This window comes from Neopelma chrysocephalum, unplaced genomic scaffold (genome assembly GCF_003984885.1).
Source record: "Neopelma chrysocephalum unplaced genomic scaffold, ASM398488v2 Primary Assembly neopelma1_26b, whole genome shotgun sequence".
NCBI classification, from domain to species: Eukaryota; Metazoa; Chordata; class Aves; order Passeriformes; family Pipridae; genus Neopelma; species Neopelma chrysocephalum.
Window position 1 is genome coordinate 1,201,504 of NW_020897696.1, and position 24,383 is coordinate 1,225,886.

A 24,383-nucleotide genomic window follows, 5' to 3' on the forward strand; every position below is an offset into this window, starting at 1 on the left:
CCTTTTTTTTTTTCATGTCAACATTTTCCCTTTAGTGGAGGGCTGCAATATTTGGACGCACCTTTCTTACACGAATAACCTGTGTGGGTTTGGAGCTCTGACTTGAATCTACCGGGGGTGCACAGTGCCAGACTGAGCATTACTAGGAATGATTCTAGATAAGTTCAGTTTTCTGGCTTAAAAATTACTTGTATAATCTTCTATTGCTTCTGGAAATACAGAGTGATCACTGAAATGCCTGAAACCCCTTTGAAACTACAGTGATGAACAAGGGCAGAGCTACAGCAGCACACATTCAAGCTTCTGAGGCTGAGTTCAAACTTCTTCAGGAGTTGTTCTTCACGTTCAGCCAGAGAAATGGGTTAGGTTACATGTTCAGATAAGCATTTTCCATACAGAAGATAACATTGTCCTCCCCTGTGTATGAAAAAATGTTTACCAGGCTGAGAACGTGGCTGTTTTGGGACTGTTTCTTTTCAGAAATGTTTGTTTTACTTAATTTTGAAGCGGGGAAAGACACAGCCTATCCCTGTCCCATGATTAATGTAAGGCTGACCATGAACAAGATAATAATAGCCTCATCCTCTGGGAACCAGGCCTCTCCCTAATTGCTTTATTGGCAATTAGTCACCATGTGTCACCAGACTGTCACCACCCTCATGGTAATTTTTCATGCTTTTTACAGAAAGTTACTGCTGACTCTACAGGGCGTAACAAGAGCTTCTGTTAGCTCTTTTCTTAGCTCTTCAAGGACTTGGTATCGGTGCCCTGGTGAGGCCAAGGACTGGGCCTTGAACGTGTGTTTGTGTCTGAGTATGCTGCATCCCAGCACGGACTTTTCTGAACCAGACCCATGACTTAGAGGGCTGAATCCCTACTGACTGAGATAGTGCCTGCAGTTACAGAGGCTAATGGGAATAACGGGGAGAGAAAAACAACACATTTAAAAGAGCTGTTTTGGGTGCTTCAGAATTGAACAGAACCATATGTGGGTTCTGATGAAGATGCTTGGGCTTTTTTTTAAATATAAAATTGTGGTTGTTCAACCAATGCCTTGATAGGGAACATGGGGCTTTGCAGCTGAACCAGGTGATGCGTGATCTCTGATACCTTGTCCTTGGTGACCCTGGGCCAGTTACCCAGCCTGTATCAGCTCCTCTCTACCTCTATTGCTGCAGGTCTGCACAGGGAGGGGGGACACTCCACCGGTGGCACCTGGCTATAGTCTACTGTGGTGACTCTCTGGACTGCAGAAAGGATAGGGAAGGAAGCATGTATCTTTCCCTTTCCTGAGAAGACACAAAATGGATGGGGATTGCTGTAGACAACTGCAATTATGGTCATTTAGCTGCCCGGGAAGACTCAGCCTCTCCAGACTAAACCTTGCAGAAGTACTTGTTTGATAACATCCATGGTGAAATCATAGTCCCCTCATAGTCCCCTCCTCCCCTGAGATACTTTGATAAAAAAGGATTTTCTGATGGAAAAGCATTGCACTAATCCTTTCCCCTCCCAAGTACCACCCTTCTCAGCTTCTTCAGAAACTGATGAAGTAACCAGCCACAACTTCAGACACTTTGCGTTAAATAAATATCTGATTCGCAGTAGAGATCATGGCAAAAGAGATCTCATCCTGAAAGCTGTAACCCTCTTTCCATTTAAGTATCACTAGCTGGTCTAGTGTTTGCAGTAGTCTGCATTTCCCATATTGCATCACTCTGGGAGAATCTAGCCTTAAAAAGAAGGGGCCACCCTGTGAATTAACCAAGCTGAACTGACTCGGTGGGGAATGTAAGGCAGTGGGAGAAGTATTTTTTCGCAAGGCTCTGCCTTTGTGCATCTGACAAACTGGGTTCATCTTGATCTGCTGTATAGTGTTAGGAGAGAAAATGAAGCAATCAGAAAAGCAATATTGGCTTAAACCACAATGTTCTGACAATTTCACACATAATTTGCGGAGTTCTGTTTTGTGTGCACTTGCCTAATTCCTTACCAAATCCTCCTAGCACCCTCCCCAAACAATCCCTCCCTCATTGCTTGTAAATGATGTAAAGAAAGAAATAAAAAAAACCCTGAACCCAAAACACAACCTCTCATCCCTAAAATTCATTAGTTATAAATAGTTCTATGTAAACTTAACTAGAACTTCAGTGGTCTGGATCTCTGCTTCTAAGCACTTGAAATCCTTTACTGAATTTGAGTTCAGCAAAAGAGGTTCTGTTTTGGATAACTTCTGCACCTAATTCTCCCATTAGAGCATTTTGAACTACTTGACACTGATATCAACTGCACTGTGAGTCCCTGGAAAGAACCTGTGTTGGCTAAATGGTGGGAAAATCTATCTAGCAATTGCTTTACAGAAAACATTTCCTGGTGTATTTTATTCTCTCCTGCTCAGATACATCCAATGTCAACAATTAACATAGGAAGTGTGAGGGAGCTGGCTTTCAACATGTCCTTCCACTTCACCCATCTGAATCACATCACACATCTCTGTTTAGTCTAACTGAGATACTGTTAAAGTTATCTCCTGAACAACTTTATTTAATCAGTTTCAGCTAGTAAAAAAGATTTAGCCAACAGCTATTTCCCTCACGCAGGCTTGCAACTCACGAACGAAACAGCTCCCTGAAGAGCAAGGACAGATTTCATTGAGGTACATGCTAATGAAAGCTGGATGAGTTTTCCTCATTAGGTGTAATTACTTTAGATTTTGCAGGCCGTCTTCTATGGGGTGTCCTTCCTGGCTGATGTGTTGAGACTAATTAAGAAACTGCGATGTGCTAAGTGCGTAATTTCCAGCAGAGACCTTCTTTTCAGTGTCCTGGCTTTCCCAGTGTCCACAGTAAGTAACCTCTGTCTCTGTACGAGAAAATAACATTTGCATAAATGATTAAGGGTATATAGCATCCCATGTATGTGTATAAAAGAGATAAGAACTAAGGGCTCTCTTTTACCCTTGAATTTGCAATAGATTTGGACCATTTAGAAGAAGAAACAATGCTGAGCCTGTCATGGTTGAAAGCAAAGCCTCTTGCACAAACGTTAGGGTTACTGTCCTGGAGTGGACACAGACTGACCCCAAAGGGTGAATGAGGTGTAACCTCTCTGTTAATCTCATGGTTCAAATAGCTGTGGATTTATTAACTCAGGGCTTTTCTCTAAAGGGCAGAACAGGTCAGGAGGACATGAGAGGGTACCTAAGACGCAGCAAAACCTCACATCTCCTTCTCTAAAGCCAGTGTGGCTTTAAATAAGCACTGGAGAGAAACAGATTCATGGAAAAATAATTATAGTCACAGCTTATGTCAGATTCATCATGTGTCACCTACTCCCTCACAGACAATGCTGTTTATCAAAACACCGTGGGTTGGACAGGAACTGATGGGTTATTTATACATGTAGGTGCACTTTTTGAAAGTGATGCCTGCAGCCACCTCTGAATCTCAAAGGGCTGAGAAGCACTGCTTAAACATGGTCCACAAGCAGCTCAGCTAGCTGGTTCAGTAAAAATGTCCTGACAGGGATGGAGTCAGAGAGACTGGATAATTTGTCTTCCCTGCACAGCAGTATTCACAATGCTGCTGTCATATCCCCCCAGGCATCCCTATCGTGCCAGCTGGATAGAGGCTCGGTCTCCTTCTTCCAGCATCTCACACCCTGATTTCCAACCCTAACCACAAAGTGTGCTCCAATACAAAGCCAGGCCAAACAAAAGGCGAATCAGCTTCCAGGTATCAGTGACTGATACCAGGGATCATTTCCTCCAGTTAAGTTCTCCCACTGTAAATCCTGCTCTGTTGGGAAAAAAAGGGGGGCCAAAGTACAGCTTTCACCTGCAGTTTCTGAATTAGGTTTATGAATTGTGAAGATAAGGGTAAGACTATGTGAACTGTCTTACTAAGATCTGTTTTTACTTTGTCACTGAGCAAAACACAGGCTTGACAGACAGTCCCTTGAGGAGAACTCCTGGACCATCAAAAGATCCCATCTGCAAAGGGAAAGGGAAAAAAAAAAGAAGCAGCTAATCTTGGATTCCACAGAAAATGTCAGTGTTGGCACTTTATAAAGGAGGTTTTTTTCTCCCAGTATCAACACAGAACACTGCATCTCACAGTAAATGTGAGATAACATGAGTTTATCTGGCAGTGTCATCATTTTTCATGTAGAAAATGTTTTGCCTCCTCAGAAATGAAAGCACTAACCAAATCCTACCCTAATTATGTTTGTTTTTCTTTTCTAAATTTCTTTTATTTTGCATTTTGGTTCCAGTTTGTGTGTATATCCTTTTGGACACTGTATTCCTACAATCGAGAGCTGGTTTACCCCAAAAGCCTTGATAGAGTGATCCCGTTCTGGTTAAATCACGCTATGGTGAGTAAGAAACACCTCGGCCTCTTGCAGAGAAGAGGGAGACTTTGCAACGTGTGTCCCATCAATGCATTGTGTCACTTTCCAGAAGAGTTCCACAGCTTCTTCTTTCTCACCTCCTCCTTCCTGCTTGTCTGAATCTGATGTTGAGCTGTACACAGCAAGCAGATGCATGTGCTTGAAGCTGCCTCGAGAAGCCTTTTATCACACAAGGAATGTCAGTGAATTGGTGCTTGTCAAACCTCTGAAGTCAATGAAATGATGTGTAGTCATAAGGAAAAAAATTTCACTTATTGTAGCTCAAGAAAGAAATTGTCTCTGCTAACAGAAGTCTCTAAGATACAAAACGGCTGGGAGTATAACAAAGCAGCTCTTAATTTTTTAAAAAAGGTGAAATAACCAAAGAAAATGTGACAGGTCTATAGCTAATAAGCTAATGTGTGCACAGCTTTGAATAGCTGGATGGCAATGATTGTTTACAGATTTTCTGTAAATACTTTCCAGATTTCTCCTTCATTTGCTCTGGCCGTTTTTATGATGTGTTGAATAATCACATATTTCTCATCAGTCAAGTGTAAGGAGGCTGACAGTAACATAGAAACTGTGGGTGGATTGCAAGGTCAGGGAGGCCTCATGGGGCTAATGGGAAGGGGGAGAGAAGGGAGAGGTTCAGTGCTAGGCTGAATCAGAGGAGCCAAAAACTATGAAATAATCACATAGAAGACTCATTTCTCTCCAGACTTAATTTCTTAAGAATAACGCTTTGCAACCCACTGCAGCAGTTCATGATGGGTGTTGGAGGTAAATGTGGGCGGTTTTGCAGTGGCTGGTTGAGGACAGTTGCTGGAGGTTTGAGCACCCACTTGATTTGGACAGGCATATTCAGAGATGTGTGACTGGAATCCAAACACACATAGGCATGTCTGCATTGCTGATACCTGAGTGATAAACCACAGCCATCACGCACTTTTAACCTCATCACCAGCTCTCTGTCCACCAATTCATCTCAACCAGGGCCTTTTTGTGGCTGTCCAAACCTCTGCGAAAAGGTGCAAGAGGGCACCACTCTCTCTCAAAACCATAATCCACAAAAATGACAAATTCTTCATGTCCTCAGCATCATGCTGGTTTCAGGGCCAGGATGCAGTATGGGCAACTGGTTTAAAATCTTCGCAGTGGTGGAGGTGCTGGGGAAAGGGAGGGTACATAGTGGAGCTGAGAGGATATAGGCTTTGCTGCTTGTTTTAATCCCAGCACACAGCTGAGAATTTGCCCTTTCCATTTCCACATTTGTTTATGACATGGGAAGGTTGAGAGGCGCTAGGACATACCTTTTTATTTCATGTGCAAGAACTCTTTGCAGGAATCCCTCAAACATATTAGTTATAACTTCTGTCTTACCCTACCTACATCTACATTTCATAACAGAGTCATTCTGACAACAACAAAAAGCTTTTCCATATCAAAAATGTCAAAAACAGGTGATAAAAAAAGGAAAAACAATTCTTCCTGAAAATTATTTTGATGAGATAGAAACTTCGCATAAAGCAAACCTCTATCACAACCTAGTATTTTATTTCTAAAGCTCTTAATACACTGCAGACATCTTGTGCTTGACAGTTCCTGGGTGGGAAATTTTCCTTCCAGTCAATATCAAGTGTAAAACATGTGCCGCCAGCATAGACTGATCCCTGCTATTGACAATCCTTGTGTTTTGGCACACCTTCCAACAGGTGCCTTCAGGCTTGAGTGAGGCATTTCTTTCTTCCAACACTATCACTGGAAACACTAGGGAGCTGCAGGGAGATACGAACACTTCAAGGGACAATCTCCAAATTCTGATTGCCAAGCAGACACTTTTTCTTCGGGTTCATTTCCTTGCACTTTGCTGTATATTATGGCTCTGAGATTCCAGACATTTCATGGCAGATTGAGGCAGCATGTAGCTGACTTTGGGGGAAAAAGACACTGGTCTATCAGTAGTAAATGTCAGTGCCATATAATTTGCAGTGGGAGTACTTTTTTTTTAAATCTTGGTCTATTTTAATGTTGTAAATAGAGAAAGCATATGTTGTTATGTAACTGTAGAATAACCACACAAAATCACTTCAGGGATACTGAGCTGCTTGTGGTGATGCTGCAGCACCTTCCTTGCAAAAATGAACTGGCCATTTTTTTCCCTCACATGGACTGCTCTTACAGCGGGAAAGTGTTGTTGCCCACCAGGTAGCCCAGAGTTGTGGAGAGAGCACTACAGTTTAGGCATGTTTTTGCAGTCTGAGCAGAAGTATCCTCTGTTTTGCGGAAAGGATGGCTAATGCAGAAAGGAATTTTGCTAATATTTGAAGGGGCTAAATATTCCAGACTATCTGGGTTTCTCTCTTTGCTTTTTTCCTGAGTTTAATCCAAAGGCTGAGCCTCAGTTTCCACTTCTGTTTACCTGTGATAATTATGTTTTACCATCTTTATACAAAACTTAGAGCTTCATGGATGAAAAAAACCCCACCCTACTTATGTCTCAAGCACAATTATTTTATTTGAACAAGATTTCTGAAGTGGAAGATGGCTGAGACAGAAGATATGCTGGCCAATTTGTCAAGTGAATTTGTTTATTTCTTTCTCCGTCATCTCTTTCCAAGCAACATCTGGATACCCTCCAGAAGGCAACTAACTGCTGGAGACAGCTTGTATTAAACCATATGCATGTATTTTTCAACTTCACGGCAGTATTGGGGAATGCTACATTTTAAAGGGTCTGACAGAATTGAACACTAAACAAAGAGGGGCAATGGTGGTTCGGAAGAGATAACTCAAAAACAGTTTAATCTATAACAAAAGATACACGTCAGCCTTGACCAGATGTGTTCACAAAAAATGGTAGCGGTAGAATTGTCTTTTTGTAAAAAAAAATTTATATTTTCGGTCTGTAGGGCATAGTTCTTGTAAAAAACAAAATTTTCTCTATTTTCAAGCTGCAGCTAAGTTTAGTTCAGTCATCTCTTTTTCTAATTTACTTTTTAGCCGTGTTACACTCTCACCTTTACAAAAACCAGCATTTTAGTGTCCCGGGCACTTTACTGGCACATTGTTGAGAATAATGCATGTTCAGAGGACTTTGTAAGCTAAAAAGCTGAGAATAGAAAAGGAGGGATGGTAAATGGAGACACAGAAGAAATACATCTTACCTGGCAGACTTTCACTTTCATGTGGAGATGACAACAGACTCCACATGGTCTGAGCCTCTGAAGCTCCTTTGCACCTTGCCCTGATGTAGCTAAGCAGTATCTGAACGTATAAAAGAAAATGCAATGGAGTGAGAGAACAAGCTGTGTGCATACAAGTAATTTTCCTTCACTGAAGCAAGCCACTGATGCTCTGACAGTAAGAATACCAGCAAAATTCACGATGTTCCCTCTCATCTTGGAGCTTCTTGGTATATACAAACTGCTTGTGTTCTATCTACATAGCTAAGCCTTACCTTCCCCAGTGTGTACACAACTACATCAACAGAAATGGTATTTTGGATCAGTGTGATTTACTTCCATCTGGAAAATAATAAGTTCTATGAATATGAATTACTCTTACTGTCCTGTGAGGGTATCTGTAGGAAGGATTATATCTTACTACAGCTATTTTAGGAAGCTGCTGCATTACTAACCAAAAAAGGGGGTGCAAAATCAGTTCGTAGAGCAAAACCCACTTGTTCAGGCCACTCTAACTGGACCACTACTCCAGGTGTGTACACACGAACAACCTCAGGTTCATCTTTGACAATCTTAAATGATTCTCTTTGCAAGTGGTATTTAATGCTTAATAATTCTTGCATATTTATACAAGAGAGAAACATTTCCATTTGTTTGCATTTCACAATATCTCAATCTGTCTTGCAACAATGGACACTCATAGGCTTCCAACTACATTCAGCTTTTGGCAAAGAAGAATGTATGTGTGAGGGATATGGCACACAAAATTAATCACCCCACACATTTAAGAGCAAAGATGCTTAGCTTTTCCCAGCACTACATAGATTTTTTTGAAGTTTCCATTTTTTGTTGACATAAGCCCATTTCCTCAGGGAGAAAGTATGTGTTTCACAGACAAATGTTATGGCAGGAATCCTCCCAGACTGCTGCTACCCCAGTGTGCACAGGTGCAGCCTCCGTAACCCACCCCGCAAAGGAACAGCTGGAGACAAATATTCCACAGCAAAGGATGTGTCACTTCAGTCTCATGTCAGCCTCCAGCTGCAATGCAACATCAGTTTCTTAGACTACATGTCTAATGTCAGGGTGAAACACAATCAAAATTCTGGCATTGACATTGAGACAAAACATTTGCTAGTAAGCAATAGGATATTCAGCCAGGGCCTTATTACCAAAAATGCATGCATGCAAGAAAGAAACTTTATCTCTGAAACTCTTTTACCTTTGATCATACAATTGGTCTGATGTTTCATCCATTTTTCACAACAACGCTCCAAAACTACCTACATGTCTAAGAAAAAAAAAATTTTGCTTTTCAGATGAGCATGAATGGACCTGGAAAGGGCAGAAAGAGAGAGTAGCTGAAGGTTCAGACAGGAGTGCTGCTGGAATTAAATTGAGCAATAGCTTCCTGACTAATTTGCCACCACATCTGCTCAGTAACAGGACTCCTTGTACATCCCACTCTATCCATAAAATAAATCTGTGTTTCCCTGAAAATGCACCGATGGCTGAGAATATAAAAGATGTAAAATATGTAGTAACTCTAAGAGAGAATTATTTCTTTAACTAAACATGGCAATGTACTAGTTAAAGAAATAAAATGAACAATAATGCTTAAGCCATTTCCACCTCAAAAATTAAAGCAAGGTTAAGAGAGTAAGAAAAATGTGTAAGGATATATTGGAAAAGAAAATTTTGAAGGAGGCATTTGAATGAAGGCAAAATAATAGCAAAATAAATCTAAAGAGGGGATTTGTTCAAAAATTAGGCCAAAAAAGGAGAGAGCATACAGAGATTCAGAAAATTATGAGTATAAAACTAAACAGAGGTCATCGTGACAGGAAGCCATTTAGTTTTATTATGCTCAGATAACACAGGCTGTGTTTATGAAAGAATCCGACTGAAGGAAATTTCCATAGACAAGGGGATGTTTCCCAACAAAGAGCTGAATATCTGAGCAAACACCTCAAGGGTCAACCAATGAACACTGGCTTACAAGCCTCATAAGGCAGCACCAAAGTGGGGTTTTGCTTTTTCTTTGCAGTAACATACTGATGGAGGAGATAGAAGCATGAGTATTGGCCACGAGTGGTTGTCGGCACACAATCTCTGTGGGGAATTTGTCTGAAAGGAGAAACACAGGCAGTTTTTTGAAAGCACTTGATGGTCTCCAACTGTGCCCAGTGGAGTTTAGTTTGGCCAGCGGTAACTGTTTGTGAAAAAAATCCCTCCCTAAAGTCTCACATGTTAATGGAAAGCAGACATGGAGGGTATGTAAATGCAGACAAATTAGAAACAAACAGCTATGGTCAACCAAGGCATCATTTCCTTCACTCTGGAGTCAAACAAGGTCAAACCGAGTCAACTGCAACACACGCGTTGAGCATACGAGTGATCTCAGTAGCTCTGGGGAGATTATTCATGGGCTTAAAACTCAGCCTAGGCTGAAGCCTGCAGCTGAACACAAACTCTACCCAACCCTGTCTTCTCAACCCCAGGAAACTTGCTTGTGCTTGTATTCTCAATGGCAAAACGAGGATACAGCATTAAATAAACACACAAATTACTCAAAACATGGCAAGTAAAAGTTCCATATGGACTTACCAAACAGTGGAAAAAATATTCAGAGAGGACTATTTACCTCAGATTAAACTGATGAACCTGAAACGTATCCTGGGAAACATACAACACAGGGTAGGAAACAAAAAGTAAAGAAGGAGAAGAATGTTCTTCTCTGCAGGATATGAGTTAACGTGCCAATGTTTCAGATAAAGTTCAACATATGTTTAAGAAACTTTCTTCTCCCTGTATTCATATGCCAGAGTTTATGAGCTACAAAAATAAATTTGCAATTTTTTAACTAGTTCAGATTCACCTGAGTTTGTAAGGAAAGAAGCAAAGAAACCAAACACAAGTTAAAAATCATAAGTGCCAAAAAGAGACACAAAGGATTTTAAAATAGAATGTTTGGAAGCAGAATTCAGATTAAAAGTGTGATTAGCTAACCAAAGGCCTCTGATAATTTTGAAAGTCCCATAACTTTTATCTTTTCATTATAGAAATATATAAAAAAACCCAGCTTTTAAAATACTTCTGCTCTTGCAAAATTTGTAAGCTGAAAGCTTCCTTCAACAAACAGAGGTTGTTAGACAAGTAAATACATTAATATTTCAAAGAACAAAAATAAGTATTAACAGGATTCCTGCCAAGAGTCAAAAAAAGCTCTCTGATTCACTTTGGTTCATTGATAGCCTGATCAGTACACAGAGCTATTGTTTTAGCTTGTTTTCCTTACTTTGGAGAGAAAAAGGGTTTTTTCTCCCTCTGTGATAATTACTTTTTATACACTGTTTATATGTGAAACTGAGAAACTGTTAATTGAAATAAAAAATGACTCACTGTTTCCAGCAATTTTTGCCAATATTTTGATCTATGTCAATCTGAGCTTAATTATTAAGTTTTCTTTAAAGGAGGAGGCAAAACTGTATATTTTAATTTGGCCCCATACAAATACTGCACTCCTCAGATATACATCAGTTTAAGGATATGAAACTCAGCTAAATAGGGTTGAAAATATATTTAATGACTACGCACTAGAGACCTATGGTTAAAAATAACTTGAATGAGAAAATACTTTTTTAAAATTTTTTTATTGAGAAGGATGTGAGAAGCCTTTAAAGCCTTTCAGCAGATATGATTAACCATGATATATGGTCTATCACTAACGATGTTGCCAAAGTCAACATCTCTTTGCTGTGAGAGGAAAATTGTGTGGAAATCCAACTGTGTGTCATAGGCAAAGGGCAGGCTTTGCACCCTGTAGCCATCCTCGTGTTCCTCTGGTGTCTGCTGCATAAATACGCATCTGCTGTCATAATCATGCTCAGATATTCGACAGAAATTCCTCTGTGATTTTACTGTTAATGGACAAATTTGGCTTGGCAGAAATACGTGAAACCATCAGTGGACTCTGAGACAGCAGAAATGCAAGAGAAGATTTTCCCACATGGTTACTGGCCTGGGGTGTATGTGTACATGAGAAGGAATTGTGGACAAAAAGAAAAAACCTTTATATTCACAAAGGAAACATGATAAATGAATTCAGGAATCACTTGTACTGATACAAGACCTATGCAATCAACTAAGTGGTTGTAGAGCTGAAGAATATCTTTGTGAAAGAAAACAGAAGGAAACCTCAATGCCAGTGACTGAGAGAAACTGGAACAGCAAATGAATCTTTTCTATCTCTTTTCTCTGAAAAAAATGATAATGAAGGTGAAAGGGTTATTTTGATAGTAGGACAGCCAGGTATGAATAGCAGCTCCCAGGGGTGTTGGGAGGGCTGAAATAGGACATGCAGCTTCCAGGGAGTTGTCACTTGGCAGCAGCAGACAAAAATGGATGTCTGTCTCTTAAACAAATAGGTAAAGACTGTTTTCATGCATGCTATATATAGCTCAATGTGCATTTAAAGAATTTAATGTGTATTTGTGACAACTTATACTATAAATATACAGCAAGAAAACTTTAACACCATACTATCATATCAGATACTTAGCAAAGTCTCTGACAGATACACACATTAAAAGTGTTACAACCATTTCCTTGGGACAAGAGGAAACTTCATACCATACATCCAGCAGGTTGTGCCTTTAGGGAAAAATACAAAAGAAATCCTTAGTTTCACATTTTTTCTGTTTAAAAGTCTATCTTTCTCTGTTGCCCTCCTCCCATACCTCCTCCTATCTACCCATGAAAATATTTTCTTAATTAATAGGAATTTAACCAACTAGTCAGCTACAGTTGCTTTAGTTTTCTCCTTTGCATCCCATTGACTGTTTTTGCTGTGTTGTTCCTCCACATTGTTTAAGCCATCTCTCCTAGATATTGCAACTTGAAGTTGTTTTTTTGCACAGGGAATATTACCAAACTTTCAGAGGGGAAATTTCACCAAAACAAATTATTTTCTGAAATGGGAACAAATCAGTCAACAAGTTGAGGCATTAGCATCCCAAGAGCCTCTACATTGTCCATTCAACATCTGAGAGTAGAAGGCCTTCTGCTGTGCTCCCAACATCCCCACCTCCTCTTGGAGGCAGCTCCTCACCACAAAACAGTCAGTGCCACCAATTTGTCTGCACAGTGCTGAAAATTCTCCATGCTCAGACAGTTATCATAAAAGTCCTTGAAACTGAATCTACTTAATACAATACAAACTCTTTGACCAAAAAAAAAAAAGAGAGAGAGAAGAAAAACACGCTTCTCTAGCAAGCTAACTCCTTTCTAACTCTTAAATAAGCTTTTTTGAAGTTCCTTCATCATCTTCAATCACAGCTAACTGAAGTCCTCTGTATGTTTACCACCCCATTTTTCAGTTTACAAAGAGAAGCACAACGCACTGCAATTGCACTGGAGTAAGTAATAAATGACAATATATAAAATACAATAATGACTTGAAGAGAACAAAAAGGTAATTCAACAATTTCTTAATGAGTTCAAGGAGCAGACTTTTTACATCCTCAAGTACACATTACAATAGAGTTCAATAACTTTTGTACTCTAATGGGAATTAACAAAAAAATTATTGCATTACAAAATGCAAAAGGAGAGCTCACCTATTATAAAGTAACGCAGATCACGCTACAGGCAAACCTAATTACAGTACCTTTTACATCATACTAACAAGAAAATTATTGCGCTTATTACTGTAGGGGTACTTCTTCACTATGAAAAAAACCAAGTATGCACATTTGTATACACTTATACTCAGTATTGTTAAATAATCCTTTGCTTATAGGCAGGTGCTTGAGCTTTGTGATCACCAATAACTGAAGGTGAGGCACTGCAATCGGTCGGTGACAGACTCTCTTTTTTCCTCAGCACACAGCTGTATTGCCATTTGCTCTCCTGGAAATCCTTGCCTTGCCACACCGTTACCCAGCAAAGAGGAAGGGATTGATTCTATTGGGATTTGTTGCTTTTCTGTATATCAGTTGGTAAGAATTATATATTTTAAAATATTTTCTTCAAGTGATCTAGTTTGTAAAACAAGGCCAATTGCTGTACTTAGATCTAAGTTCTCGCCCAGGTACATGGAAGACAACAGTCTGTTGTGTGGAGAAATCATTTAAACTTCAGCTGAGACCCATGGAAACTATTTCCAGATGTAGGTAGACGAGGTTTCTTCAAACACAATACAGGTACTGAGACCTTACATAGTATCTTTTGCTCTTCTAAGGCCTCTTATAGAAAAGCAACTAAATTGCCATAAACTCCAAGGTACTCTGAGTTATTTCTGCTGGGCTGGGGTTTTTATTTCTACCAGTACCATCAAATTTACCTCCACTTACTCTCTGGCTCACTGCAAAAACACCAAATCTCAAAAGGTCTGGGGGTCATGGAAGCAGGAGAGGAGTAAAATTCAGTTCAGTATTTGGTAGGGAAACACACGGCTGAGTTTAGAAACTTGAGACAGAAAATGATACTCAGAGCCAGGTGCAAACCAACAGGTAGCAAGGAGGTGTCTGCCCCACTAGCACCTCCCACTCTACCTGTGGACACCGCCTACATTTCCAACAATGTACCACCGTTGATCCCCAACACGTTGGAGAACGATCTTGAGAGAATAAACTATATCTAATCAGCACACCTATTCCAGCCCATAGCCATCTGTGTGCCTCCTGTGTGTGTGTCATGCACCCCTGGAGCTGAGTTTGCATCTGTTGCATCCTGGCTGCAGCACCGGGGTCTGGAGGCACTACCACTCCATATAACTATGGACAGCTGCCAACACTCCAAAATACTCTGAGGATGCCTTATGTTGAGACTCTGCTCAGGAAGGGGTCTGTATAGTTTCAGGGTATGCTGTGATATCACTTTCCAGAGCTGAGGAAACATCCAGGCCTTAGGGTGGAGGATACAGAAGAGGATAACAAAAAGAGGATACAGGTCTGCAGGGAAGTGACCTGTCTTCATGCAAAGATTTCTGAGAAGTCACTGGGACTGTGAGGGAACCCATCATTCCCATTCCTACCCACCAGTTCGCACTATCAGCTAGAGACTACCTTCAGCCCACCAAATGAAAATTTGGAATAGAAAATGAACTGCACAGATGAAAGTCACACGTGTGACTTGAAACCCATCAGTCTGTGGAAGAGAGACTGTGGAAGCAGGGGACTTCACTGTTACATTACATAAGGAACTTAAGAGCCATTTATCCTAATCCAGCCCAGAGCCTAATAGGATTACAACCACGGCTTCCTAAATTCCTTTTCTATGTTCTCATTTACCCAGTTGCTTAACACCAGCTTTGTTTTGCTTGTCTTCCGACATTTGGGTTTTACTGTCTTTGAGACCAGACTGCTCTTCCAGCAACTAGTACAGCCATGTGTGCCATACCTTCCCCTAAATTTCCTATCAGCTGAGCAATTTCACCCTTCAGGAGACACAACTCATATCAGGATCTGAATCCACACCAAAGGATGAGGATCAACACAATTGAGCCCTCCCAGTATCTTCTGTGAGTTGGTGCTGCAAGGTGCTGCCAGGGTCCTGAGTGGAAGGTGGTCCCTTAGAATGCTTGGCCCCTTTGTCCCAGGGCCCTGATGACTGGATAAAAATATTAGGATTTCAATACTGCTCCCACATCAGCAAGGAACCTCCCATCTGCTTTCTTAAGGCCTCCTCTTCTTGATTCCCTGCAACCACAGACAACAGCTTTCAACTAACATAAAGAATTTCAGGCCTGTGCACTGAAGTCTTAACATAGGTACATATTTTACTGTTGGTGCTGCAACCTGGTGATTTAATAGTCCCATTGAGACACTGTATGTATCAAAAGCAACAGAGTCCTTCCTAAAAGCCTCCTCTTGAACTGCCACTGCCATTGCTGCAGTGTCAATGGGCTGAGAGCTGGTCCCTGCAAGGTAGCAGAGAAACTAAGCAACAGTGATGGCTTGCACCAGGCACCTGCCTCTGAGCAGGTTTTCACTGTAGCTTTGAATACCCTGCATAGACATTTATTTGGATTTGAGAAGACAAGGTGGAGTGCTTCATATGAGACACACAAGCTGGCCAAATTGCATCAAGATAATCTAGCTCCTCATTATATAAAATAAAGGCAGTTTTCATTCACTGTTTTACTGTTTGAGACACAGTACGGAAAGAGTAGTCCTGTGCAATAAGGAACACATGCTGACATTTGCACAGGCTCCAGTTAGCACCTGGTCTTCAGTATTTCTGCTCAGCCTCTCAGTGGCCTTTTCTGCAGGCTTTTATTTTTTTAATGACTTCTGTGTTACACAGCCCTGTTTGTTTGATGAAAGAATTTAAATCATGAAAATAAGTCTCTATATTTAAACATTTCTGTGCTCAGTCCAGACAGCTCCACTACCAATCCCCTCTATTTCTCCACTCTACCCCTTTGATGAGGATTAGTAAATCTCAATTTACAGGCAAGGTAAAAATCCACCTTTTTTATGCCCCACTCTTTCCTTCTCTAACTAGAGAAAGGAAGAATCATCTTTTCAAACTTTTTTTTTGTCCTTAGAATTCTCCCGTTGCTCAGTGTCAGGACACAGCTGTAAGATAGTAGGGCAGCCTGTTTGTCACTTCTCTTTGAGGAATGATGCTTAGTGTAAGGTAGCAGGCTGGTTGCCATCAGAAAGAGTGGGATTGCATTCCCATGTTAGCACTGATGGTGGAAAGTATGGCCTTCACCTTACATGTGGGGGTTTTTTAATCAAGAATTAAACCTTTAAGCACCTTTTGGACCCAAAGGTTTGTTTTAAGGAAGTGCTGCCCATTGTTAGAATGGTACAATCTTACAACAATCCCTGGAGACCAGCCCTATTTCTTATATTCTTTACATATTCAACACAAATATAAATTATTTCAGTCACAAAAATTGTATTCTTTCCTATATTTGGCATATAAAGATCACTTTTATATTCTTAAGTTCAGGTGTTTTCTTCCAACCACTCTTCTGAGCCATAAACAATGAGGATAGTATCAGTGAACTGACAGGCACTACAACATGTTTGAGAGAAGAAAAAAGCAGAAAGAGAGGGTCTAAGTAGAAGAAAATAAACCCTATAAAGCAGGTGTATTAATCTTTTTCATTTTCCTTCTCCTTCTTTTCCAAACTATGCTTTACAAAGAGTTCTGGAAAAAAGGAGTGAAGCAGCTGCATCTGTTTCCTACCTACCCATTCCTCCTCTCTTCCTCCTCTTAGACCAAAAGAAAAGATGCTGGAGAATTGTCCTTGCCCTCTTGCCTCCTGAAAACTTCTTTCCACTCCTCAAAACAGTGGTCAACAGCAGCAGGATTGAGGCAGGGAGAAACAGCACTGTGTCTCCACAGGCCCTCGAGATCTGGATAGGGGCTGAAAAGCTGTTGTAACTAGAGAGCAAACACATGTGAGAGCTTATTTGAATAAGCTTCACTTAGCATATACAAGTGCACATCCCTGTTCAGGAACATTTTGCTGTTTTAGTGTTATTTTACTGCTGTTAATAGCCAATGTCACCAGGGTGACAGCAGAACATTTTGTGCATTTCAACCTGCACTGAAACCCATTTAATTTTGCAGCAGCTTAAGTGTGCTTCACAGCAAATAGCCCAAGTGCTGAGGAGATGTATCGACAGCTGATCTAATTTTCTCTGTATCAAGACCGTTTTGATAACTTGGCCTTTCAGGAGTTAGAAATTGTGAAGTGGTTCTTCTAACTGAATGGTCCTAACCAAAGGTAATTTCTCTCCTTCCTTGCCTAGGGTCCTGTGGATTTATTCTGTAACAGGAGAGTGGGTATATCCTCTCTTCGCTTTGTTCAGCCCACCTGGACTAGCAGCCTTTTTTGCCGGTAGCCTTGCTGTCATCGTCTCTTTCTACAATTTTGGAGAGTTCCTCAACCGTATGATATGGGGTCGGTCCAAGTTTTGTTTATTACTTCTATTCATATGAAAACAAATAAAAAATGAATTGCTGTGATTGCCTAGGCAGGCAGAGAGAGGAAGGGGGCACTAGTACACTGAGGGGGGGAGATGGCATTTGGGTGTCTGATAGTGATTGCCAAGTCCTGCCCACTTACTAACAAAGGGAGAACAAATTGGAGCAAGGATCCCAACCCTACCAGAAAAAAGGCCAGGCCAGCTTTCTCAAATGTGGCTAAAGAAGCACCTCTTACAAGCATAATCACTGGTTTTGAATTCCTACTCAAAGAAGGGTCCAGAGAAGCCTTGTCTCCCAGGCTAAAACTCTTACACCTGCATCACGTGGTGTTTGTCAGACTAGGGAATAGCACTGTTTACTGACAATTTATAGAAACGCATTACTGTATCCAAGCAAAAGCATCGTGGCAGCAGCGCCATGAATAAAACAGCACTTCAGAAAGTTTTACAAACTCTTGAGAATTTCTCCCTTCTGCTTTGGTAGTGGTATAACTGGTAGTGATTTAATGAAAATCAAAGACAGCTTTCTTGGACAAATGGGCAGTTGGGAAAAAATAGTTTAGGAGGACACATTCAACAGTTGGAGGAAAGAAAGAACTGAGGAAGCACCTTCGGGTGTTTGGCATTGGATATTATCATTATTGTTGTTGTTACTGTTGTTTTTGTCATCATTATCCCTTCTGGTTTCCTCTTTCCTTTTTAATTCAATATTAAGTTTTTGAGGATGAAAGTGTTTCTGTCAGAAAAATGTGCGTATTTTATTTAGGACAAATGTGTGAACATTTGCAATTTCTTAAACTGGCTTTCTGATGAAAGAAAAAACACTGCAAAAACACCTCTGAAAATAAATAAGACAACCTCCCTCTGTTCTCAGGGAACATTTGATGCCTGATCCATTTTGCAAAGTCTCACATGCCTGTCAAGCCAAAGTAGAGTGTCTGTAGCTAGTCTCTCACCATCCATACTCAGCTACCTAAAAGCAGCAGATTGACTTTCAAATGTGCTGAATAACCAACTTCACCGCTTGATACCTTTGCAAATAAGATGCTTGGTCTGCATGTCAATGTTTGGAAATTCTGGCTGCATTCTATTCTGCATAAACATGATATGAGATGAGGACTGCTGGTAAATGAAAACTGATTTGCAGCCTTTCTGCACTAGCTCTGGTTTAAGATGTATCACATAAATAGTAACTATTACCAATCAAAGACCACATCATCACTACAAGATGGTGTGAGTCTTTATATGAGATATCTGATACATCTAGGTATCAGATTTTTTTTCATGTCAGAGTATAGTAATTTCAGGCCTAGAGTATGCCTGATGCATACATTGGAGATAATCAGAATTAAAATAATTTGATTTCCAATGTGTTAATCGATTGGACAAAAGGTCATACTAAGCAGAGATCAAATTAACTGCAAAAACACATTGCAAACAGCTGACTAAATAAACTGGGACAAGCACTCAACTCTTCTGTGCACACAGAAAGGCTGAAAAGCACCCCCAGTCATGGTAGCATGAATGCAACCCCAGAGTATGTATATAAACACAGCACATACGATATTCTCCATTGATACAGGGTGTGCTCTTGTGATGCCTGGAGGCCTCTTGTGTGTGGTGGGTCTGCCTCTCCATGCATACTTGATATTTTTCAAAGGAGCCATAAAATCCTGGCCTTAACAATTACATGGTGTTTTCACCCATGTGCAAGATATTTCCCTTGAGTTACAGTTCCCCATGTTGGTGCAAAGTCTTTTTCCCTATTCATTTCCCAGCTGCGTCCACTCAAGAGAAGGGTAGGACTTCCTTAAGCTGGTGTTGATAACAAGGTCCCAATAAGCACTGAAGCACAGCCACAGGGAAACTATTCCAAATTACAGTGTGCCAAATTCTTAATATGTTCCTGATTGAGACAAATCTTTGGCTCAACACTGCCAGAATAAAAAGAGCTGCAAACTGAATGAAGACACAATTCCAACATATCTTTGTTCCCCCAGAAAAAATGGCTCCATGTACCTTTTTTCATACTACCCTTTCCCGTCTCACCTTCCCATCACAATAAGGCAGATGATGCAGTTAAAATGACCCTGCAGAAAACAAAACAAAACAAAAATCAACCCCCCCCCCAAAGCAAAACTATCTGTGGTGGTAGAGGACAGACCTCTTCATCTTTCTGTACTCTCTACTCTGCCCACCTCCCGTCTCCCTGAAAAGAAAAAGTACACAGAAGGGCACTTTTGATCTCTCTTTTGCTTCCTGCTCAGTCCCCCAAAGGCACAGTTTGGGTTACAGAGCAATGTAATTATCCACTAGGTTCCTCTAGGCGCATCTGAAAACACTTTCTTCAACAACACCTGGAGCCACTGAGTAATTAGACCTGATGCTGGTGGGATCTGACAAGGCAGAGCACCCTGCCCTGGCTGCTGGCACCAGGATCCTCCTCAAAGGAAAAAACTCCAGGGCTGTTGCTGCTTTTTCTTTCTTTCTTTCCCACTCAAAGGAAGAAAAGTTGCTGAGTTTGTGCCCAGATGTGTTTACTCGAAGGTGCAAGAAATAATTAACAAATAGCTCCATCACAGTGGTAAGCCTGATTTCCTTCTGGACATAGATCCTGTGGCAGACTGTAGGCTGCAAATGAAGATTGTCCCACAGCATAGCATGCTTCTTATGGACTCTTCCCCATTCCTTTATAACTCCGAGCCACTATTACTTTTCCTAAAACCAGCTACATAAATATTTACTCTTTTTCACACTTAGTTAGTTCCAACTTATTCCAAAGACTACAGATGGCAGCTTTCAGCTTCAAGCAAGTAATTGTCCTGTGCTTGACCAAAAGGATACAGTATCACTTCTGAGAGCTAGAAAATCCAGGCTGTAGAATAATATAACCTTGTTTTTCCTTTTCAGAACAACCAGAAGATGACATACCCTAAATTAATTTTATTATTTATAGACAAACTGCTTCATACAGTATTGGATGTTTTAAAAATGTATTCTCTCTCATGTGCCTCTCCCTCCCCTTGCACAGTTGGATTGGTGGTAACTAAGGCAACCCAGCTGCACAGCCTGAGAGGCACAGAAAATAGTACCAGTAATGACTTCTTTTTGTTTTAAATCCCAGAGTTTCTAGAGTACAAGACAATGTTGAGCAATACAGAAACTCCAAAGAGGATAATTTGAAACAATGAGCTGATTCTTTTACTGCCATAAATTTACCTCAGCCAACAATTTGGCTGCAGGGTCTGAGTACCAAAGATCAACCACGTGACAGCTTCTCCCATTCCTGATGGGTGGAAAACATCACATAGGCAACTGATCTCATGTTCCTTTGACCAGTCAAACTAGAATCTTCAAATATAAAGCAAAGCAGTGTTCCCTCAGGTTTTGCTCTTGTTGAGACAACCAGATCCTCAGACAGAGCAGTATTTCAACTGAGATTTCTTCTCTAGAACCAGCATTTGAGGATGGAGCAGATTCATTTGTCTTCCAATATATCTGAAAAAAAAACCCAAAACAACATTCATCAGCTGCTTCATTTCAATACTTTGAAATGTAGGTGGAGAGAAGCTATAGCTAGCAACAACTACCTGCTCCACCAGTGATTGAAACATCTCCTGAGGGATACCAGGCAAACCCCTTGCAAGGTTTTACAGCCACAAGGCCTCTACCAAGTCCAGAGGGACGCTCATCCCCAGGTGGTAGAACTGTCCTTTGGGAGAGAAACAAGGCAGAAAGGGAGGAAGGGAGGCTGACTGTCAGAGCAGGCAGCAGCTCCAACAGACCCAGCTGTATGTTTGCTGTATTCCAAAAGGGAAAGCTTTGGCCAGCAGCTGGCTGAGGAACATCAGCAAGGGCAAAGCCAAAATTAAAGATATTATAAAGCAAGGGATAAGGCAGCACAAAAAGAATAAGCCATTACTCTCAGGAAAGAGAGAAAACTTATGGTGGAGTAACTTTCTCATGCTCAGTGCACAGATGGATGTGCTCCTCCAGATCTTCTATGAGCTCTTGAATATCTTGGGAAGACGTTGCTGCATCATATTTATGTATTTATTTAAGGCTGAACTAAAGTTAGGTAGCAATCTTCTCATTAACCTGTTTTTCCTCTCCTTTTCTGGAGCATTTCTGCATTAAATGCACTTTCCAGAAACATGTAACATGATTATTTTCTCTGAGTTTTATTTTTGTATTTATGTGCTTTTGAAACCAAGTTCTCTTGACACCCTTTTGCTAGATATTGGGAAATCCAGCCTATGTGTCATCGCACAAATCTCTGCAATGCAAGGCAATACTGTAAAAAGATAGAATTCTTGACGCTTTCATTCTTCTGAGCAGACCTTGAGACTGCAGAAACCCAAATGGCAAATAAAGGGATGCAAAGGGCTACTGTGTGGGGTACGAAGCTGTGTTACGAATGTACTGGTACAGGCTTATGAACAGCAGTTTTTGTATGCATGTTAAAATGCTGATGTTTTGCAGGTAGTTATCACTCCAGACACTAGTTACACCCTTAGTTATTGCAGTATCCAGAGATTCTTAAACTCAGACCCCTTTCCAGAAGAAATCTTAATTTGTTGTATCATGCCTTTAAAAAAAAAAGAATGAGTCCAAGTCTATCTCTTCCTTTCAGTGAACAAAAAATGTTTATATCTGTAATTTCACTATATTGCTGGTGATGAATGGAACTCAAATTTAAGAGGATTTAAATCCCAGAGTTTGCAAATATGAGTATTTACTTTGGTCTCATCCATTTGTCGTAGTTGTGCCACAAACCTGTGATGGCATATTTATATCTTTCATCTTTGTCATTCCCCCAAGCTGCAGCTTACCCCTAGAGACAACTGGCTGTTTAAAGGAAATCTGCACTACCTCTTACAGCTTTGGATAAGCTTTGGTGATAAGCTTATCTGATGATCCACTGGAGGCAGACCAGATCAGCAGCTGTGGCAACCCAGGGCTTACAATTTCATCAGTGGAGGCCAGACATTAACAGGTGCTGGTTAACATGCTGGCCCTGGCCTAAGAGGCTATTTTTTTCTTTGTGGTCTTCAAAATATCTGTTTGGTCTGTACAAAATACAGGATCATTTGGGAAGGAATAAATGCCAAAATTCTGTTCCATATCAGGTCAATCGCCAAACGCTATGCAGGCTGGAGAGAAATAAAATACAGCAATTAGTGTTTCAGAGCCTCAGAGGTGTATGGACATGGAAGGAACATATAAAAGAGAGTCACATGTGAGTGAATGATCATCATCAGGGAAGAAGAGAGGCTGAGACAGTGCGTTAGATAATGTACCCAAATATATTTGATTATTGCCACATGTGGTGCCCCACAGTAGCACAACTGGTCCCTAAGTGGTGTTTCAGAAAGCTGTGGGATTTCAATAGGTCCTGTGCTGTCCTGACCAGCCACGTGAGGATTCTCCAGATATCCAAGTGCAGGGATTAATCTATCTGCTGCTTTTCCAGACAAGCTTTATTTTTAAAGTTTTTCACATACTCTTACCCCAAGCTAGGTTTGTTTGGTGGTAGATACTTTCTCCCACTGGCAAAGCACAATTATTCTCAATGGATGCGGCCCATGGTACATTTCAAATCATTCCTCAGTAGTTGAGTAATAGGTTACTTGCTGGGGACATCCCAGGCTTATTTGACTTCTGCAGCACTTTAGCATTAGCAGCTGTTCCAAGACATGCACTCGTAGTTTACTCCCACTCCCAGATGGGTAGAGTTCCCCAGGGATGTTGGGAGGCTGGGCCAGGTTCACATCCTCCTCCTAATGGGCCTTCCCCCACCCTGTATATCCTGCCCCCCCAATAATATCTTCTCCTCTGTGTCCAAACAGGAGATTCAATAGTAATACTGGACCACAAATTGAGAAGCAAGTGAATCCTTCTCTTGAAGCCAAATGATCTCTCCATGAATGCTGAAGCCATGAAGTAGAGGAAAATAAATGCAGCTGTGATAAATCCTTTCTCCAATGCATTGCAGCTTCTGGTGAAGCCATTATGACATCAGACATATGGAAAACTGGTGGAAAATATGAAATGTTTGCCTCTTACATGATAACTCTGAAACTGCTATGAATAAGAAAATTGTGTTCATCTGTTTACACAGATTTCTCATCTCTTGCACAATGTACGTGAGGATGTGTCCATGGTTAAAGCTCGTCACTGGTAAATGCTCTCCCTCATGAGCTTGGCACCACTCTGTGAAAGACCTGTGAAAGCAAGCCAACTCTTGTTTGGATTGCCCTTCATCAAGTCTGGAAAAAATTAAGAGGAGAGATAATTTTAACAGTGCTGTGACTTCCAAGCTAGCTAGATAACAAATTGGGCTAACAAGGACTGTAATTAGAAATGTCTGCTCAGAAAGTTCACCATGAAGCCAAGTTCTTCTAATAAGAAACTTTCTGTAACATTAATATGCTTAATATCTCCCCTCCATTTTAACAGGAAATCTGAGGGCAACACTTTCTTCATTTTTCTTGGTTTCAGTTAATCTCACAGCAAAAGTAACCTAATTATACTGACTGTATGATTGCTTTGACAGAAAGCATGTTAATTTAAAGCACTGTTTAACATAAAGCTGCCTGCCATATAATTACACTCCATTCACATGTTTACTAATCTTCCTCAATATAGTTGATTTCTGTTATTAGCCTCAACATTTTGTTAACATCTGAAACACTGGAGATCTGCTTTGCAAACTCCAATAAACAGGCAAGCCTGAAAGTACATAAGTGTTCCATAATGGTCAATGTGAAAAAGAAAAATCTTTGTTATTATTCTTGCATTTAAAGAGGATTTGAAACTAGTTGCAGTACTTAAATGTCTAACTCCATGCTCATTGCCA

At 40.6% G+C, this 24,383-nt stretch overlaps 1 protein-coding gene and 1 long non-coding RNA gene across 3 annotated transcripts in view; one reads left to right on the forward strand and one right to left on the reverse strand.

Moving 5' to 3' along the window:
• The window catches only part of ADTRP (androgen dependent TFPI regulating protein), a 28,175-nt gene extending 4,729 nt beyond the window's left edge, over positions 1–23,446 (forward strand). Inside the window, exons 2-6 of the mRNA XM_027676194.1 lie at positions 2,711–2,845; positions 4,273–4,374; positions 13,458–13,573; positions 17,348–17,499; positions 23,374–23,446. Coding sequence (XP_027531995.1) covers positions 2,711–2,845; positions 4,273–4,374; positions 13,458–13,573; positions 17,348–17,499; positions 23,374–23,417 — 549 coding nt within the window. The 3' untranslated portion in view covers positions 23,418–23,446. The remainder of the gene's footprint in view (positions 1–2,710; positions 2,846–4,272; positions 4,375–13,457; positions 13,574–17,347; positions 17,500–23,373) is intronic.
• On the reverse strand, positions 312–20,932 carry LOC113964228. 2 transcript variants are annotated; one of them, XR_003533109.1, is made up of 4 exons: positions 20,744–20,932; positions 16,783–16,967; positions 7,557–7,656; positions 312–417 (listed from the first exon to the last, which is right to left on the reverse strand). It is a non-coding gene; the product is annotated as an uncharacterized LOC113964228 (long non-coding RNA). The 2 variants fall into 2 exon arrangements; XR_003533110.1 differs by lacking the exons at positions 312–417; positions 7,557–7,656 and adding an exon at positions 15,260–15,274.
• Positions 23,447–24,383: the final 937 nt, after the last annotated feature.